Raw genomic sequence first — 18,893 nt, forward strand, 5'->3', positions numbered from 1 at the left:
ATGGTCCAACTTGACACCAGCCCACATAGGGCGGGGGTCAACGGCTGCTTGGTCTCATCCAGGCTCGCATCGGTGTGGTCATCTCTCACTAAGGTTGCAAACGCAGCACTGAGGGCGATATTCCCTGTGTGGAGGACAATACCAACCCCGTGGCTCTGGTGGCTTGCCGGCCTCTATCCTGAGTACTTGATGGACAAAGAACAAGTACGGTGGGGGAACCGCATTGTGATATTACCGGCTAGCCACCCTCTGTGGATTAGGCTTGCCCAACCCCCTTATCGCGGTTGGTCCCGCTTGCACCAAGCAGCCTCTGGCCTGAGGGCTAGGCCCCAGTGGGAGCCCAAATGCGCGGGCATCAGGGCGTGGCTTGTCCTCCTTTCCTCTCCTCCCAAGAAACGTCGCGTCCCTTCCCCGGACATGCACAGATGGTCGCAGGCCAACAGACCCCCCTCTGCTCGATGGAACAGGCACTCGGCCAAGCCCTTCCTCGAGAATTTTTCCCGGCAGTGCCTCTCCCGCTGGTTGGCAGAGACCTCGGGTCACGGCGACTTCCTGAAGTACCACACGCGGTTCAACCACTCCCCAGAGGCTAATAAAGAACGCCCCTGCGGCGGTGCGGTGTCCAGAAGCCACTTCTTTTCCTGTCCTCTCACCTCCTTCAACAACCCACTTGTTGGCAGGCTAGACCCTGGGGGCAAGCCTGGGACGCTGCCACAGGGCACCCTATCCCGTTACCACACCTCCCTCGCTCCCCTCTCGCAAGCCCGCCCCAAACCCAACGTGCGGATCTAAACTCCCAGCCTAACGACCCGGAGTAGGTCCCAACGAGGCACATGCCTGGGGCCGGCCGGTTTCAATAACCTTCCCCTGCCCATAGTACACTGCACTCCCTCTAACCCACGCCGGTTTTACCCTATGCAGCTTTCCCCCGGCGTTACCTGTATTTAATCCTACTCAAATAGCTTTTGCCCGCCGGCGTCGAGGGCACGACCCAGCACCCTCGGTGGTGAACCCGATCGAAAAATAGATTAGATAAATAAATAAATAAATAAATAAATAAATAAATAAATAAATAAATCGAGTACTGGGCTCACAGAGAAATAAGGGCAAAACTATATTATTATACAAGCTAAACTTCAAAAGCTCGCGTTCTCACCATACAAAGCTGGCAAATTACCAGCTCACTGGTCTTAGACATTAAGTTGTAGATAATTCTGGGCAAGAACAAAGCTGGTGAACAAAGTTTGAGTCCCTCCTTTAAGCCCATTGCAGTAATATAACTGGTGAATAGAAGGGGGATATGCTAACACACCTGCCATTGTGCAATTAGAATAGCCAAGAATCAACAATGTAAAGCCCAATCGAGAGCAAACTAACTACCTTTACTACGTTGACCCCAGTGTAGTAGCCTGCTAGTGGTATGGCTGCTGGTATCATCTGGTCATAGCAAAGAGGTGATCGAAAAGTGTTTAACTTGAATGTAAGTCAACTATGCCAACTATGCCACGAAGTAATTCTTGCATGGAACTAGTCGCCGGCCGGTTTTCTACAGCCTTTGGGAACAGTCCCGAGCGAGCAGACCATTGTAGGCAGCTGCTTACTGTTCATGTCAAAAGAGCCAACGTTCTCCTCGCCAGGTGCCTACCAGGTACGTTTTAGCACAATGCTGCTCACACTCTTCCACCCCTGCCCCCCCCCCCCGATCGAACACCGGGGAAATACCGCGTTTTAGGGTCAAATAGGCCCGGAATCGACTCCGAGTTACCCGGTCTAGCATTTGATCTGCCTCACTCAATATCAAGGCTTTCCAGCATGCTCGGCCTGGCAATCCGCTCGTGACATGAATTGGCAGTCTTGAACTTTTCCAAAAAAAATTGACTTAGCTTTAGCAACTGTGCCTACTAGGCAATGACACTGGCACATGACACCCTGGAGCGTCTCGCTGCGTATATATATAAAGCCCCCCGGCCCTTCGTTAAATTTCTTTCGTTCTTATTATTTGAAACTTATATTACGAACCTCTCGTTCCCTCCCTGACTGCTCATGCCCAGCTTTGGTCGCCCAGATCCCTAATTTGTGACACGTCACTGTGAGACCCCCGCTGCGTGGAGAGCACTTTCGCTGAGCTCTCCTGCATATCATGCTGCCGCGAGCCATACCATATCGACCTCGTTATCACACAACCTACCAGTCCAAGTTCAAAATGTCACTTGTCGGCTCCCTTGATCTCAAACTAGTAATTAATCACTTCTTGAGTCTCTTATGCTTCCGGCCTACGCGTATATCGGGGGTTCCAGATGATGAGCAATGCCCATTCAGTCAACAAGCACGCAGAGCTAAGCTTCAACAAACATCAGGCATTCAGCTGGGTACATGAATGTACAATTCCATATCTATGCCTTTCATCCAACCTACAGTCTAATACCAATCCTATCGCCAAAAGAGATGTAGCCCACGCACACATTCAGGTTCATCTTCCACACAGACAAGCTAACCCCTATCCTTCTCCCTTCTTCCTTGCCACATGTCCAGCCACAAAGTATTGGCCATTATGCCTCGCGAACCTAGAATTTCAGAAACGATGAATAAATGCTAACACCATCTACACAGCTATGGAACCGATCCAACCACACCCGCATATCACTCAGAATGACAGAGTACAATTGAGCGAAGAAACATGATCACACCACACCCTCCAATATCACTACAGGTGCCTGCTACACACTCAATCAACTTTTATAATTATACTTGGATGCAATCAACCAGTTCATCTCAGGTCGGAGCCATTTATTCACAGCAGACTGCGGTCCTAGGGACTGATGGGACTGTCATGTCAATGGGACGTTGAATATTGGGGTGAATTCAATCCCTGATTTGCCTTCCCAACGGAGGGGCCAAAAGCAAGATTAAAGAGCGACTTCATCATCGATAGACGCCGTATCACGGGATGGAAGGTATTCAGACGTTCAAGTTGTCATTTCTCTGCTTGACAACCTATTTATTCCTTTCTCCTTTGCTTCTCGAGAGACTTTACTTCTCATACGTTATAGACCATACCATGTGTACAATCTTGACTGTACCGTGTGCACAAAGGAGACTCTCTTATGTCCAGATTATGTGATGCAACGTCATCCACTTCTTCTAGGTGGATACTTTGCTCAGCACGGCTTACTTACGTTCATGTTGTTTATGCTATGCTTTTGGTCAATACGTTTATATCATAAGGTTAACTTTCAGGATGATCTTTATAGGCTATATATGATGTGGTGGAAGGAGACAGGCAGTGTGGCGTGGACTGGAGAGGAAGACCAAGGAGTGGATGTGGGACAAGCCCCCCATTGACTCTGACATTATATTTCCTTTCTCTGGTTGCAATCGTTGTCTGCTTCCTCAGAACGTTATACTCCTTCTTTACTTTTGATGACTACAACTTGTTTCTTCAATGCTTTTCTCAATATAACTTACATATTCTATATCCATGGACCCGATTTGAAGCACTTCGGTCTCCCGATGACCTCCGGTCAGGTTCAGATCAGTCCAAACCGCTCTCTCCTGCAATTGAGAGGGAGCGTTGCTGCCTGTATGTGACACTTCCATATAACATTGCCCGGGCAAACCAGAAGGAGAACGGCAACATCATCTCGTGGCCTTGACCATAGGGGGCATAAGGGATGGCAAGACAAAATGGATGTTATGCTAATCTCTCAGCTGCAGAACGTAGTTCCAATGACGATCCCGGCTTGCGTCGTACGGAAGGCAACCGACCTACTATCTGTCCCAAATGCTCCACAGCATGGCCTTGTCGACTGGCCGGCTGCTGACCATCTTTAACCTGTTCGGTAATGACTTTTCAATGGCATTATCTGAGAATCGAACAGGGCCATCTTCGTCTTATACCTATGAAGGCAAATGACCAGCTGGCGGCCTTCAAAAGAGACCCTCACTTTCGCCACTGTAGGCAGAACAGGGCCGAGCCTCTGGGTGTTAATAAGGAAGGATTAAGCAGAAAGCGTGTCGACAATCTAGAAATTTTGTGTCACGATGGAATGAACACTCGGACTTAAAAGTTGAATTGACCCTCTTAACTTGATGTCAATATCAATCCCAGTCTCAACGAGGTACTGCTCTCCTTCAAGACAAGAAACCAGAGAGTTTCGAGACCTCAATTATCGGTAAACCTACCTAGCCTAAGGTCATTCAATCCTGTTTACGCCTACCCCATCTAAGCGATTGGCGCTTTCTCAGTCCGGCCAACGCCCTCACCGCAGTCCTTGCGCTGTCGCCAAGCAAAGGCAATATGAACACCCTCCGCTCCCTCCTCTCCTGCTTGCCCATGAAGGGCAAAAAACAAGACTTCTACACCGAACTCATTTACGACACCACAGACGGCGAGAAGATAGCTATCTACCTGGAAGATGATGCCATCCCTTACACAGACGAGGACATCCCCCTCTACCGCGACGAAGACACCGCCGAAAAGGAGAAGACACCCTCGACCTCAGGCAAAGAGGATGCCCTCATGCCATACACAGACGGAGACATACTTTTCTCCCACGGCCATATCGATAAAGACTTAATTGCCGACCCTGTGCCTCTTCACGTCGAGAATGCCAGCCTTTTCCCGTCTTCTCCAGCAATGCCTTTCCCCAATCCAGCACACGCTATCCTCCCCTCTCTCCCAAATCAACACCTCTTCCCTTCCCCCTTCACTTTCTCCACCAAACTCCCAAATCTGAAAGAAATTCCTAGCCCAGAAGACCAACAAGTCGCCCTGCGCTTCGTCACCCTCCTCGTTACACTCCCTTCCACCCATCCAACACCCGCCCAGCTCACAGCAGTCCTCTTCCACACAGTCGACGCAATCGGACAAGGCAGGGAGAACCTCGGTCCAGCAATGAGAGAGGCTTTGGATGAAATCGTGCCTGTGGCAGATGAAGTTTTTAACTTCCCCCGGAACCACCCAGAGAGTTTGGGGGGTTTCCTTATGATTGTGGGGGTCGGGGTACTGGGGGAGATGATTGGAGGGTGGGCGGTGGGGAAATTGGGGTTTGTTTTTGAGAATTTGAATGATGTTGAAGGGGAAGGGGAGATTGGGGATGGTTTCGTGGGGGAAATGGGGATGGGGGAGATGGGGGAACAATATATGGGAACTGATAGTGCGAGGATGAGGGCTAGGGTTGTCTATGGGGAGGATAGTCCACAAGTTAAGATCAAGGAAGGAACGGTGGCCGAGTGGTGGATGCGCGAGTACGCCGCCTACATCCCTCCCGGCTCAGTGGAGGAGTATCTTCGCCTACTGGACCTTCAAGACGACGACTAATCCTCAACTTGATCAATCCTCCATAAAGCACAACAGCAGAGTCTCCGTCGTTGTGCTGCGTGTCGAGGAGGGCAGAGAACCTTTGTGGTTGGAGGATCTGATACCGGTTCGATATGTGCGGGGCAAGTGGGGTAAGACAAGCGCACGACAGCCCAATAGCGCCGCGTTATGATACGTAAACATCAGCGCATCATTTGCGCGCAATGGACAGGAGACAGGAGCGGTTATGGCGGTTGCAGAGGGTTACGTAGGAAACTTTGTGTTGAAAATTTTTCAAGTTTTGCAACTCGGGAATTGAGTTATGGTACACGATGTTCCGCTCTCGAGACCCGTGGCGTGAGACGGGTTTTTGTGTGGTTACGGATCTTCGCCTGTCGGGTGCTGCCGGAGGATTCTGAGGGTCCACTGCCGTTGCATCCCCAGCCGGGCGGCTGAGCGTAATCATTACAGGTAACATTTGAGCGTTACAGAGTTGAAACCAGGCCACGAGAAATTAAAAAAAAAATTATTCAGCAGAGAAACAATAAAAGCCCAGCATCAAATAATTGAAACAGAATTGGCCAGACCCCAGCAAAACGTGCATCAAAATAGCAGCACTAGGGCATCACGCGAACGGTTCAGGGGGGACCATTTTCAGGGTGCGCCATTTCCTCATGGCGATTGGCATCTCGCTGGGAAATGGCATTTGCGCGCGTTGGGCAAGAAGGGGCCAGTCAAGGGTGGGCTTGGCGGCGTATGGCCCCACTGCCAATTCGCCGGGGCGGGAGATTTGACGGGTGCCCAAGCCGCCAAAATTGGCTTTTGGGCCATGGTACACCGTGCATTGGCGATCTGGACCGCCATGGGCCTTGGCCCTTCGGCACCCCCTTTCGTTGCGGTCATTGCAGGGTTGGGAGGGTAATTTAAGTTAGAAGCGTCCTCGTTGAAGTCGAGATGTCTTTGTGTGGCTGTCTGAACTCGCAAATCTTTCTTCGAAGGGATTCAGTTTGCCAACAAGATCAGGATTCGCCAGCACATGTCAACAGCGCCAAAGCGTCATCTCAAACACGCTTCTATCGGGCGGCCGCAGTCACCGACGGAGACGCAGCGCCAATTCGTATCCACAGCCAGGTCTGCCAGGTCGGTAATGACGACGTCTATGATCTGACCTGGGCCATCGCGGACCATCGCCAATCAGGGACTCCCACGCTTGTGCTGCAGCACGCCAGTGTCATTAGACGCTGTCCTAGTCTATATCAGGGCAGTCACGGAGCACGATTACAGCTGTGCTGCCTTCATCTGATACCGCCGCTTGCTACACATTGATATAAAGCTCGATCTGGATCCGGCTTGACTTAATCTAGATTCTCGCGGCTGCACTGCGCCACAATCCGTTGCAACTGCGATAACTGCGACTTGATTTCACTAGACTCACACTGAAGACTCAGCTATCTCTGCTACTCTTCGACACAACCACCCACAACCTGCACGCGCACGCCACCGACGTCACCCATAGCCGCTCCCAAATTCCAATGATTTTGTCATTGTCGGCTCTCAACCCAAGGGCAACACACACAGACAGCGACAGCAATAGTGATCACAACCACGCTCTGGGACTGGGACCTGGGACTTGACTGACTCTGGACATCCCCGATTGAATCATACCCAACAACCACCATCGCAATCCCCGACTGTTGACCTCACCAAAACGCCAAAATGAACCCCCTCGGTCGGGCGCTTCTACCCTGCGACTGCGACCCCATCATGCCAAACATGAACGTCGACTCCATGGACGCTCCCCTTCTGGAGCCCCCGACTACCCCCGTGCGCCCGTACCACGCGCACCATTCCCACGGCATGGCCCTGCAGAAATACATTTTCCTGCAGGAGCAGCACCAGGCACTCCGTCAATACCTGGATGAACTTCGCCAACCCCACCAGGCCCACAACCACACCTCCCGGCTCACTACCGTCGCCGTAGCGGCATCGATCATTCCCAGCCCTCCGGCCTTACCAACCCGCCGCGCCTCCGACTCCGATCCCGATCTGGATCCCTCATCTATGCACGCCCATCCGCGTCGCGGACAGGGCTCGCTCCCCCCATCGCGCAGGGCGAGCTACACTTTGCATGACGGTGCCAGCTCGGTCGAAGAGGAGTTGGCGGTGGGGGAGCAGAGGTTGTGCGAGGTGAATGAGGGGATTAAGCGGGCGTTGACAGAGTTACTTAATTGCGAGACGGTACGGAATGATCGGGCGATGAGGAGCTGGGTGCAGTGTCGGTTGATGGATGCGGAGAGGGAGTTGAGGATGGGGAGGAGGAGGAGGAGTGGCGCCTCGCTGGCATGAGAGCTCAGAGTTGGGGATATACCTACAGCCCGTAGATGAGAGGCTTGAGGATTGGGAGTATTGAGTGAAGACCAACCGGACAATCACAAACGGTTGATATTGTCTGGGAGGTTTGGCGGGAAAAGCCAGTTGAGCCGTCAAAGAAGGAACAACTTAAGGCAGGCAGATTGGCACTCGCACTCGCTGAGAGTATTGCAGCCTCTCATCTACTGACCGCTGTTTCCAACCACTCATTCCAAGCTTCGAAACAACTAAAAGGATAGTGTTAGGAGGAGGATATGGACTGGCACCCATCATCGTCATCTTCTCTCACATTTCACTTCGACGGCGCGTCGAGATGTCGCTGCGCGAGACATCGACTCGTCGCTTTTTGTGCTTACTTTTTTTTTTTTTCAAAGTCGGGATCATTGTTAATGGGAAAAAGGTGTTAGGGTATTTTATCATGGACATATTTCATTTCAGTAGGCTAGGTAATTAGAATGGGATATGGGTTTGGCATTGGTAAATGCTATCTAGTTGTCTTGAAGGCTTAGAAAGTTGTGTTTTCGTGATGGGAGAGAGCGCAAAGGGGAGGGAGATGGGAAAGTTGGATCTGACCCTAACCCTTCAGGCATCAAACTCTCCGTACCCTAACCCGAGATAGTGCAATTCTATCACAAACCCCAAACTTAGCTCAACCAGCAACGCGGTGGCGCGCTCGATCCTCCGCGGCTTGCGACCTTCGACTGCCTTCAACATCAACACTCAGCCGACGACATTCAGCTTCAACTCCCTGAAGCTTTCAGCCCTGCTCAGTTGCAACAGCGATCCCCCTCCATTCTGTGGAACTGCAACGAAAAAAAAAAAAAATCGCCATACGTATCATTTAAGCGCAATTGCAGAAATTCCTCCTTCCTTTCGATCGTAATGCTCAATTCAAATTACTAATCTCGCTGGCCCAAAATGTCTGTACTCCTCGAAACCAGCGCCGGTGACATCGTCATCGACCTGTTGGTCGACTACGCGCCTAAACTCTGCGAAAAGTGTGTCTCCTCTCCCACCTCCCCGTTCCCTCTACTTGCTCTACTCAGATCACAACTGACGTCATTTCCATCAGCTTTCTCAAGCTCTGCAAACTAAAATACTACAACTTCTCCCCAATCCACTCCATCCAGCCCAACTACTCCTTCCAAACCGGCGACCCCTTAGGTCCCTTATCTCCTCACTCCGATGGCGGCACCTCTGTTTGGGGCTTACTTTCGGGTTCTCCGGCCGACAAAACCTTCCCGGCCTTCTTCCATCCCAAGCTGAAGCACCGCGAGAGGGGGACGGTTAGCATGGCTACTGTGCCCGATCCAAAGGACCCTGATGTGAGACTCGCGGCGAGTCAGTTTTTGATTACGTTGGGGGATAACACCGAGAGTTTGGATGGGAGAGCGGCTGTGTTTGGGAAGGTTGCTGAGGGGTTTGACACGTTAGAGAAAATCAATAATGCCATTGTCGATGAGAAGGGGCATCCTTTGGTGGATATACGAATCAAACATACCTTCGTGCTGGACGATCCGTACCCTGATCCCGTGGAGCTGGGGTTCAGAGAACCCAGTAAAAGTCCGGAGCCTACAAAAGAGCAGTTAGCAACGGTTCGGATTGCGGAGGACGAGGAGCTGGTGGACGCCGAAGCGGATGAGAAGGCGGCGGAGGAGGCGGAGCGGAGGAAGAGGGAGCGTGAGGCGGCCGCGCAGGCGCTCACGCTCGAGATGATTGGCGATCTGCCGTTTGCGGAGGTCAAGCCGCCGGAGAATGTGCTTTTTGTCTGCAAGCTGAACCCGGTGACGACGGATGAGGATCTGGAGTTGATTTTCAGCCGGTTTGGGAAGATTTTGAGTTGCGAGGTGATTCGTGACCGCAAGACGGGGGATAGTTTGCAGTATGCGTTTATCGAGTTTGAGGACAAGAAGAGCTGCGAGGAGGCGTATTTTAAGATGGATGGGGTGTTGATTGACGATCGGAGGATTCATGTCGATTTTAGTCAGAGTGTGGCGAGGTTGAGTGAGGTTTGGCGGAGAGAGGAGAATGAGAAGCGACGGAGGGCGGCTGCTAAGAAGGCTGGGGGTTCTGGCGGGGGGTGGGGGGGTATTAAGGAACTGGAGAAGTGGCGGAAGTATAGGAATGAGGAAGTTGAAGAGGATGAGGGAAGGGGATATAGGATGGTGCATGATGTGGAGGAGTTTAGGAGGAAGGGGGAAAAAGAAAGGAAGGAGAGGAGTAGGAGTAGGAGTAGGAGTCGGAGGGAAAGGTCGAAAGAGAGGAGTCCCCCTCGACGGAGGAGTAGGACGCCGAGAAGGGGGAGTCGGAGTCCAAGAAGGGATCGGGGACGGGATCGGGATAGGTACGGACGGGATAGAGACAGAGAGCGGGATCGGGATAATAGGAATCCGGATAGGGATAGGGAGAGGGATAGGAACCATGACCGTGACCGGGGCTATCACCGCCGGGACAGGTCAAGAGACAGAGGACGGGATCGGGATCGGGAGCGGTACCGGCGTGATGACAGAAGGTGAACGGGCCGGACGGAATGGCAACTCAGTAGTATCCTCGGGTTGAGTTGCCGTACAAAACACAATTCACGATATCACATCGAGCAACATCTTGATCACCAGTGGCGCGCTCGTGTTCTGCTTTGTATGCATTGTGCGCAGCAGCTGCAGCAGTCAACTCCTGCGCTGTGCATCTCGGCAGCCAGTCACTTCTGCAGATTGTTCTGAAAATGGTTTCTGCAGAAGACTGCGTTCGACGCGAACATTGTCCGTTGTGGCGTCGTGGATCGTGCCACGACTGATTCATGTTGGATGCGGCGTTAGAAAGGTCCAGGTTTCATTCTTGACGGCGACAAGCTTGCGAGTTGGGACATTGACGGTTGCTTTAATTCCTCTTTGTATGGCACTTGAGCTTTGCAACTACGGATCGTCGTGCGCGAACCAAACCGTGGCACCTTCATCCTGTCTTTGGATGATGATCAGGATACCACGAGTTGAATTCAGCAGATCTTTACATCGGCAAGCTTCTGACAGCTTAAGGACTCGTTTGTCCTACCCACCATCAGAATAACGAACTTCTAGAACCATGTCGCCCTTCCTGCTACCGACGGTTCTCTCCCCTCCGTGACATCCTCAGATCCATTCTTGTTGATCGACTGCTAGATGTGAGCTGTCAACTTCAGGGTTATCGCTGGAACACTCGAGCATAATATAGCGCAAATATTGCGATATTGATGTTGTACAGACGCTCGGACAAATTGGAGGCAATATGCTGTTATGCAGAGATGTGAAACGGTTCGTTTTTATCTCGGTTCTGGCTGACCTTAGCTGGGTCTGGACTTCTGTCTAACAGTTTGAGCTGCCTTAAAGGTCAGTGATGTGGGTTTCTTTCTGTGGGGTACTATAAGCGCCTAGAGGAAGCAAACATAATAAATCCTGGACTCAGGCCTCTGATGTTTGTTTACTTCCCTGCTCGAAACCTTCGCTTCTTCCCGCTGGATCTCGCTAGATGCCTCAGGACTTTAGCTCAAGCATAGCTACTGCCCCTGAACTTTGTACGGCAGAACACGGACCTTGGCCTGGGGCTTTGACATCTTGTGAGACTTTAATATGTCTGGTTTAGATACATGGGCTACTTTGCCGTGCCACAACATCATCTCTAAGGACAGATGATTCCTCAGCATCAAGCCACCAGACATGTTGTTTGACCGTCCAGCTAGCCATCAGTTCACTTTGTGAATGGAAAAAGTCACTCTCTTGACTCGGAAGCCTACCCACTTCGAAGCATGGGCCCCTGGGCCCCATTCCATCCCTGAACAGTCTTCCTCTCCTCCTCCTCTGCACCGCGACCACGTGAATGCTCACCTGACGGGATGAGCTAAACCCTAGGTAGTTAAGGCATCTCCTCTATCTGCCTTCGACCGTCCCGCCTCATCCGCACTTACCACCAACAACGACCCATCGGGCGCCCACATACAACCCCCGCTGTTGCGCAACCTCAACTTTCCAGGGTCACCTCCTCCTGCAAATACCCGGATTACTGACTGGCTTTTCCTGTTGCCCACAGCGAGGTAAGGCAGACTGCTAGTTTCAAGGGGCTACGATAGGTACAGAGAGTACCAAGGTGAAAGGAGGGGGAGAGCTTCTGCAACTCACGGTATGGATTTGCAAATCCTGCTCCCCACTGGCTCTGTTTTGTTCAAACTTTCTGCTGTTAGGTTGGTGTCGGATTCCGTACAGGTTGATTTGAGGTGACAGAAATGTAGAATATTCACTGCCGTGGGGCGTACGTATGTAGTTATGAGGTTCTGGTCCATGCCTGGGGCCATGACTGGGCGATCGCCAGATCTGAGATAGGCAACCCGACGGGTCGGGGCCGCCGAGAAGGGCATGTAGGTAGATCTTGAGCGTATCAGCCGTGCTGCAGGGTGATCGATCCGATGATGATCTACTTGTAGGGCGGGGATCTTGGTGTAAGAAGAGAGGGGAGGAGATGCCGTCCAAGTTGGTTTATAATGTTGGCTTCAATTGAGGAGGTTACTAACTTGGCTTTTAGAAGAAAATACTCCGTTTAACTGGCGCTAGAATTATGATCGAAGGTTCTCCTTGATGTCTCGATCATCATCTAGTTTAGTCCAGTTCGTGTTCACTCTAACTCCTGATGCACCTCTCTCAACCCACCCCCCCGGTCCCCCCCTCCCCTGCCAGTGATCACCCGCCGGCCTACCAAGCCTCGTCGTGTGGCTACCCGTCGGAAGAAGGTCTCAGATCCGGCCCGAAGCCGTCTCCTAGAACAAGAACAAGAATCAAGACGGAGGCTGGGAGAATCTGCGTATCACTCGTCAGCAGTTACCCCAGAAAACACACAGGCATCTGTGCGAGATGATAGGTCAAAATATCCAACTATCCAAGAATTAGGTGCAGACTTCAGGAGGATGAAGTCAAACACTGATGCATGCTTGTGGTCACGAGTGCAGCATCATGTATGATGGACCTAAGAGGTTTTATCTGGAGGATTATGAGTGGTGAAAATGCCGTGACGTGTGGTCGGATATGTAGGGGTGCATAGAAAGTACATACACGATGGTGATAGACATAGTACGGCAGAATTTCGCATGAGCGTAGAGGGGATTGTGATAGGGAGGGCAAGGGAAGAGACGTTTGTTGTAGGTACAACGATGGCAAATCGGATGTTAGACCTCAACAAGCACTGCCATGAGGGAATCGCATTTCTTGACGAAACTGTCTATAGACCGCTTCATTCTTGTCCAGACTATAGGAGTTCTCCGAGGAGGTCCGACCTAGGCCAAGTCATCTTCCCCTCCGCGCCCCCCCCCCCCCCCTCAAAAAAAAAATATTAGCCTACACATCTCGATCTCCAATACCCATCCGCAAACTGTACTGCAATGTTCAATTCCAATCTCTAACCGCCGCTCATGATTCGTAGCACTCAACCTCAATTATGCATTTGTAAACGCCTTACATGGATATGGCGTAGCGCGGCCAGGGAGCGGGCCGTACAATCTCCGCGGTGGCTTGTCGGCGGACGCTGCATATGACAGATGGCGTCTGCGTGTCGTCGGCCTTTTTGCTTCTAGATGTTGAAGAATGCTCACATTTACTGGATGTATCTTGTTTCTTCGTAGACAAGGAGCAAGGGGTGGATGAGTATGGCAGTAAAGTGCACCGGCAATGCAGTTCAAAAGTCGGACCGGGACCGGGGATTAGGGAGCCAGATCACGAGCTGTCGTTGCAGAATTATGCGCGTGATACCCTGTCAGTTACTTCGTGTTGTTTGGAAACTAGTCAATCGCGAAGTGATGGCATGTCAGAAGGATCAAGTTTGCGAGTGAGGGGCGTGGGGGGAGCAGATGCGGGCGTTTGGAGCTGCAGGAGTGATTTGGGCGATGTGAATTTTTGAGTGGACGGGGGATTAGAGAACTAGAATGGGATTTCCAGACCGCCAATCTTCGAAGTTTGTTTTCCCATCAAGATGGGGAGGATTGGAGAATCTAGAACCAGGCTATGAGGGTTAGTGTTCGAATAGGCGTTTACAGTAGCCGAACTGTATGTGAGCTTACACTCCCCACTTCCACCCCTAAGACCCAACCACCTGCTAACCTTCATCCTGTCAAGTAATCCGAGTCTCTGTACGCCCTCGAAACTTTCCAATGAAACCTAATATCTACACATCTTATTGGTATCGTTGCACAGAGCGCTAGGTGATTGTGTCCCCATCCAACCCAGCCCCTCACACACAGACGGACTTTGGTAATCGAGGTGTGAGGCAAGGAGACAAGGTGTGTCTGGGTTTCACAATCTTTCGATGGTGAGTGGACTGAAATGCAGATTGCATGCTGCACGTCATAACTATAGCAGCGCAAAGTAAACACAGATGGTACATTGGGACAGCGTAAATTCCATCTTCCCAAGGGAAAATCCCATACCGCAAACACTCATCACCCCTGATCTTCAGTCAACCTCCACGGTCATGCAGAAGAAAAACGGAATTTTCCAGTACATGTTTTAGTCCTAGCCTTTTCTGGGTCATCATCCTCAAGAGAAGTCTTTGTGAGACATGTCGTCGCATGCTAGGCTGAGGAACCCCAGTGGCAGGAAGATTATCTTACCCAACATTTAACAGACGTTGACCAGAGCACAACTGTGTAGCCTATGGTTGATTCTCGTGTAAGCCTTGGTCGATAGGAGGTTTATCTGTCAAATTTTTGTGATATGCTGCTGGAGCCAGGGGTTGCTGTTGTGTCCTTGGTGCAGGACAAGAGTGCGTATGTGCCAGCTGCAAACGAAAGACTGGTCTCCGTACCAATGGCCATGGGTTCTTGTGCTGTTATGCCAGTTATCCAGCATCGTCATCGATGTCGAAAAGTCCAATATGCTCCGTCATTTTACCTCAACATCCAGACTCACAAGTCACATTCCAGGACTATTTTTTCTTCCTCCATCTCCTCAAGCCCTCATCCTTCACGTTACCCTCCCCGTTTACACATGTGCCTCTGTAGACCTCTTAGCTGTCATAACACGACAACAACGAGCACGTTACGTCTGTATGTGATACCCTGGACATGTCTGTGCAAAGCGATATCGGATAGGGGTCCATGCTCCTCTTTGCCCCCTGAATCCTGAGGCTCCTCATACAGACAAGTAGTGTGCTGTGTAACGCTGCAAGGCAGGTTGGATACGCCAGAATAGCACTTATCATATATGGTTATGTATCATGTATCGCGCGCGCGTGTGTGTATGTGTGTGTATGAGTGCGCATGGTCCTATCCTTTCCTAAGGCCTGAACGCCCACTGGCAGCGTCAACATCTACATCCTCTATAAACCGCGCTTACTTGTTGACCTCAATTCTTCTGTAGAGTCCGACTTCCGCAGAGAAGGTTGAAGAATATCACTCTCATCATATGCGGATCAATGTGGGTCTAAGGGCAAATCACCATCGATCTACTTCAAACGCACCATTGGTGGCATCGGTGTAGGTGCTGCTGATGCCTGGGAATTGGCAAATGCCCTTCCCTGTTCTGCCTGTCCTGTCAAGGAGGTCACATCTCCTATCGATATGTACCTACTGTCCATGTTTGTGCGTAAGCAAATGTAGCTCCTGGTACAGCTTATAACATGACACCTCTCACCGTTGATTCGGATGCGGTCCAGAACTTTCATGTTTACCCTTTCTGTTTTCTCTCCAACTCCAGCATTCTTTTACTGTCTTGGCCTACGAGTTATAAGAGAGCAGGCAGAGGAACTTTGGTTCATTAGTTCAGTTGGAGAGTTTTATTCTTCTCAATCTTTTTCCTCCGTAGTCTGTTGTGACCTTGACCTCTGAGGCTGCTGCATTAGCTGAGACTCAGACGAAGAAAATAACTTGTTCGCTTTAGTCATTTCCCAGTGACTCTGCCCATATCGAGAACCTGAACACCACTTACTCACTGTCCTCCAAGCTCTACATCTTGTTTGAGCCGCGCTGAACCCCTGTTTCTCCGCGCGTCCTGGTATGTCTCACCAACACCCACTATCATTTAATCCTTTTCGTCCCCCTACCCCAAAAGAGGCGTAAGTGCGCCATCTAAACTAGATCCGGGCCCAGAGAGCGACCTGCCAGTCAGGTTCTGGAGGTGTGTGGGCAACAACACTCGTCTCTTGTCTCTCGGCCGGTTTCAGTGAAACTAGGGCGTACAAATTTCCAGGTCTAGCAGCCTCACGCTACACCAGAGGGAGAGAGGGGAGGGGGAGGGGGGGGACGACAATAGACAGGCGACCTGAGGTAATGCCATGGCGCCTGTATCTTGCTGTTTGGGAAATGGATGCAGCAAAGATTTCTCGGCTCGATGGTATATGTCGTTCATGCGGTCACTAAAGTGGCGCGTGCTCACTTATACAGGACAAGCTTTTCATAGTCAAACTCCTCTTACACAATCCCAAGGAGAACTTGGCCACTCTAACCGCTGCCGGTTGCTCCTCGACCCATAAACGACCAGTCTCACTCTGTTTGTTTACCAACCCGGCCCTACCTGCAACGTTCATGTTGTTACAACCTGCTACAAGACACGCAGCACAACCACACGATTGAGCGCTTGTTAGGACGAAAGGCTCCTTCGCTCGGTCTGGCTCCCACAAAGCCAAAAGTTTTTTACTTGATTACCACCAAACGTCGAGTTCGGAAAACATCAAAAACGCGAGGATCGTTAGAACCATCGCATCTCTACAGAAATCACCGCGAACTTATAGCAACAACAACTAGCATTAGCAGCATCAGCACACTCGCTAATCCCCCTGAAACCCAAAACCTGCCCCTAAAATAACACGGCACGACACTGACATCGACCAATCGTGCCGTCCCCGTCCCTAACCTTCCTCGAAATAACCATGGTCTCCCAAGCGTGCTACACCACCAGCGACAGACGGTACAGCAGCCGACACTACCCCTTCGGTCCCAGCAGCCTCAGCAGCAGTAGCGCCAACAGCTCCATCTACTTCCACGAGCATCAACGCCGGCTACATCACGATCCTCCGCCGCCACCACCTCCTCCAACACTGCCATCAACAAGGGCACTCACATCCGCGGGAACCATGCCGCATGGCGGGCACGAAGGCGGTCATCATCACTTGGAGACGGAGGCGGCGCCGCAGAGGAAGAGGATCGCTGTTGCGGTAAGGATGTGTCGCGTTGATCATGCCCATTCCTACCTATGAGCCAAATATTTCCCCCATACCAGCACTGCTTAAGAAGCAGCCCCTGCAAAGTGTACCCTAGAGAGAGGACAGATCCAACTACTTAAAGTTTACCCTCACTCACCTCAAAATCCAAGCGTTTGAAGCTCACTGCATCACATCACTGCAACTTACTACTATTGAACCTGCCAGTAGCACCCCTAAGTTGTTCGTTCTACACACTGACTTACCTCATATTGCTCCTGAACTCGCCCCCTCCTCCCCTCCTCCCCAAACAACACCCCCAACCTCACTGTCTCACTTATCCTCATGATATTAAGCTAACTTTCTCCAGTGCGGTCGCTGCCGCAAACGCAAAATCCGCTGCAGCGGCGACCCGGGCCAAGGTCAGCCCTGCACCAACTGCAAAAACGCCGGCGCCGAGCCTTGCCAGTTCCTCCGGGTAAGTGACATCTGTCAGGGTGTTAGCTTCTTCCTTCTTTCCCATCCCCTCTCCCCCATTAAAAGTAAAACTAACAGTTGTTATTTCATACTGGAGGTCTCCTCCCGAGAAGCGCACATTCGCCCCGACGCGGCTCCCGCCCCACCCGACTTCGGCTATCCCCTCAGCGACGCCCGGGTCTATGCCTCGCGCACGCCCATCCCCGGTGGTCCTCCCCCTCCCCCTCACACTTCACTATACGGTGGTCCCCCGGGCTCCGACCTCCCCGGCACATTGACTTCCCCTCACGGCACGGTGGACATGCTCTCCTACCGCACAGCAGCAGCAGCAGCAGCAGCATATGGAGCGTATGCTGCGCATCCTCACGCAGGGAAGACATATTACCCTGCCATGCATGCATACGGCACGCCGTATGCGGGGGCTGAGGAGTTTGAGTTTGGGTTAGCGCCAGCAGGGGTTGCTGCCGCGGCGGGACAGTCGGTGTTAGGTACGACTGAGGCGACCACCGCGATGGGGTGGAATTCAAGAGCCAAAGTGACGGGTTTTACTGCCGCCAGCAGTGGCGTGTACCTGGATTCTGCGACACCGGCAGTTGATGGGGGATACACCACCTACGCGGGCGCAGGGGGCATCTCTAGCCGAGAAGGGTCGAACTTCTCTTTTTCTGGGGTAGCTGCTTCGTTGCCTGCGGGCATGAGTGTCCCAACGACAACAGAGAGGCTACTCCCCAACCCAACGGGTCGCTCCGCAAGTGTGTTGCCCTACCCAGCAAGCGTCAAGCCTCCTTCTGCGGCACAAAGCGCCTCCAGCTCGACGGCGGGAGCGACACTAGCGGACGTTGCTACCGCAGCAGCGACGTATGCCTCAAGCTTCGAAACATCTGGACTGTCTTATTCGGGCTCAAGCCAGGCGCCGGCATCTACCCGGACAGGGTCAGACACATCCTATCCCCCGCCGCCGCCTGCTACCGGAGCAGAGGGAATGTTCAACGAAGATTCCCGCTCCTCCCAAAGCCAGAGTTCAGGAGGCTTCGAAATGGGGACGTACACCACCGAGCCAAGGCGTGAATCCGACACTGCCGGTGGCAGCTCTCACGCCGGATCATCGTATCAGAGCGACGGGAGTCATGGTCATGATTCAGCAAGCAGTAGCGAGCACCACAGTCTGTCTAGCACCAGTACAAGCTACCTCAATGATGGGGCTAGCTCGAGTCTAAGCTTGAGCAGCAGCAGTGAAAGCCGGATTGCCACGGCGGTGGCTACCCGTCATTGAGGTCTCGTGGGATGGATGTGGAGGTTGGGAGTCGGCACGAGACAGTCACGAGCAGGAAATGATCGATTGGCTGATTAAGCGCCTGACAACTGCCGCTCGGCTGGGTGAGTCAAGAGAATCGATCGACGTTGGCGCTGCCGCCAAAGTTAAAAGACATGTTTCTTCGGTTCTGGCCCCGGAATTGACATCAAGAACTTGGTAGACGATCGAGGGGGATCTGAGGTGAGAAGGCATCTGAGCAGCTGTGAAAACGGGTGATCGGAAGTGCAGTTCCTGTGTTGTACAAGGCGCTTGTGTTTCCGAGAGAGAGAGAGGGTAGGGGGGGTT

At 51.9% G+C, this 18,893-nt stretch overlaps 5 protein-coding genes across 5 annotated transcripts; all 5 read left to right on the plus strand.

The window, feature by feature from the left end:
- On the plus strand, positions 1–792 carry CTHT_0041920 (uncharacterized protein; the record flags this gene model as incomplete). Its single annotated transcript, XM_006694532.1, has 1 exon — positions 1–792. The coding sequence occupies one exon, from the start codon at positions 1–3 to the stop codon at positions 790–792; it is 792 nt and encodes a 263-aa protein (XP_006694595.1).
- A 3,505-nt stretch (positions 793–4,297) lies between these two features.
- CTHT_0041930 (uncharacterized protein) lies at positions 4,298–5,320 on the plus strand (the record flags this gene model as incomplete). The annotated part of the gene is made up of 1 exon (XM_006694533.1): positions 4,298–5,320. One exon carries the CDS (start codon positions 4,298–4,300, stop codon positions 5,318–5,320), a length of 1,023 nt encoding a protein of 340 aa, XP_006694596.1.
- Positions 5,321–7,015: 1,695 nt separating this feature from the next.
- Positions 7,016–7,645, plus strand: CTHT_0041940 (uncharacterized protein; the record flags this gene model as incomplete). Its single annotated transcript, XM_006694534.1, has 1 exon — positions 7,016–7,645. One exon carries the CDS (start codon positions 7,016–7,018, stop codon positions 7,643–7,645), a length of 630 nt encoding a protein of 209 aa, XP_006694597.1.
- Positions 7,646–8,587: 942 nt separating this feature from the next.
- CTHT_0041950 (peptidyl-prolyl cis-trans isomerase-like protein) lies at positions 8,588–10,185 on the plus strand (the record flags this gene model as incomplete). The annotated part of the gene is made up of 2 exons (XM_006694535.1): positions 8,588–8,667; positions 8,742–10,185. 2 exons carry the CDS (start codon positions 8,588–8,590, stop codon positions 10,183–10,185), a joined length of 1,524 nt encoding a protein of 507 aa, XP_006694598.1.
- Positions 10,186–16,546: 6,361 nt separating this feature from the next.
- On the plus strand, positions 16,547–18,566 carry CTHT_0041960 (uncharacterized protein; the record flags this gene model as incomplete). Its single annotated transcript, XM_006694536.1, has 3 exons — positions 16,547–16,831; positions 17,187–17,294; positions 17,391–18,566. 3 exons carry the CDS (start codon positions 16,547–16,549, stop codon positions 18,564–18,566), a joined length of 1,569 nt encoding a protein of 522 aa, XP_006694599.1.
- Between the last annotated feature and the right edge of the window lie 327 nt (positions 18,567–18,893).

The sequence above is a fragment of the Thermochaetoides thermophila genome (assembly GCF_000221225.1).
Source record: "Thermochaetoides thermophila DSM 1495 unplaced genomic scaffold scf7180000011818, whole genome shotgun sequence".
NCBI lineage: Eukaryota > Fungi > Ascomycota > Sordariomycetes > Sordariales > Chaetomiaceae > Thermochaetoides > Thermochaetoides thermophila.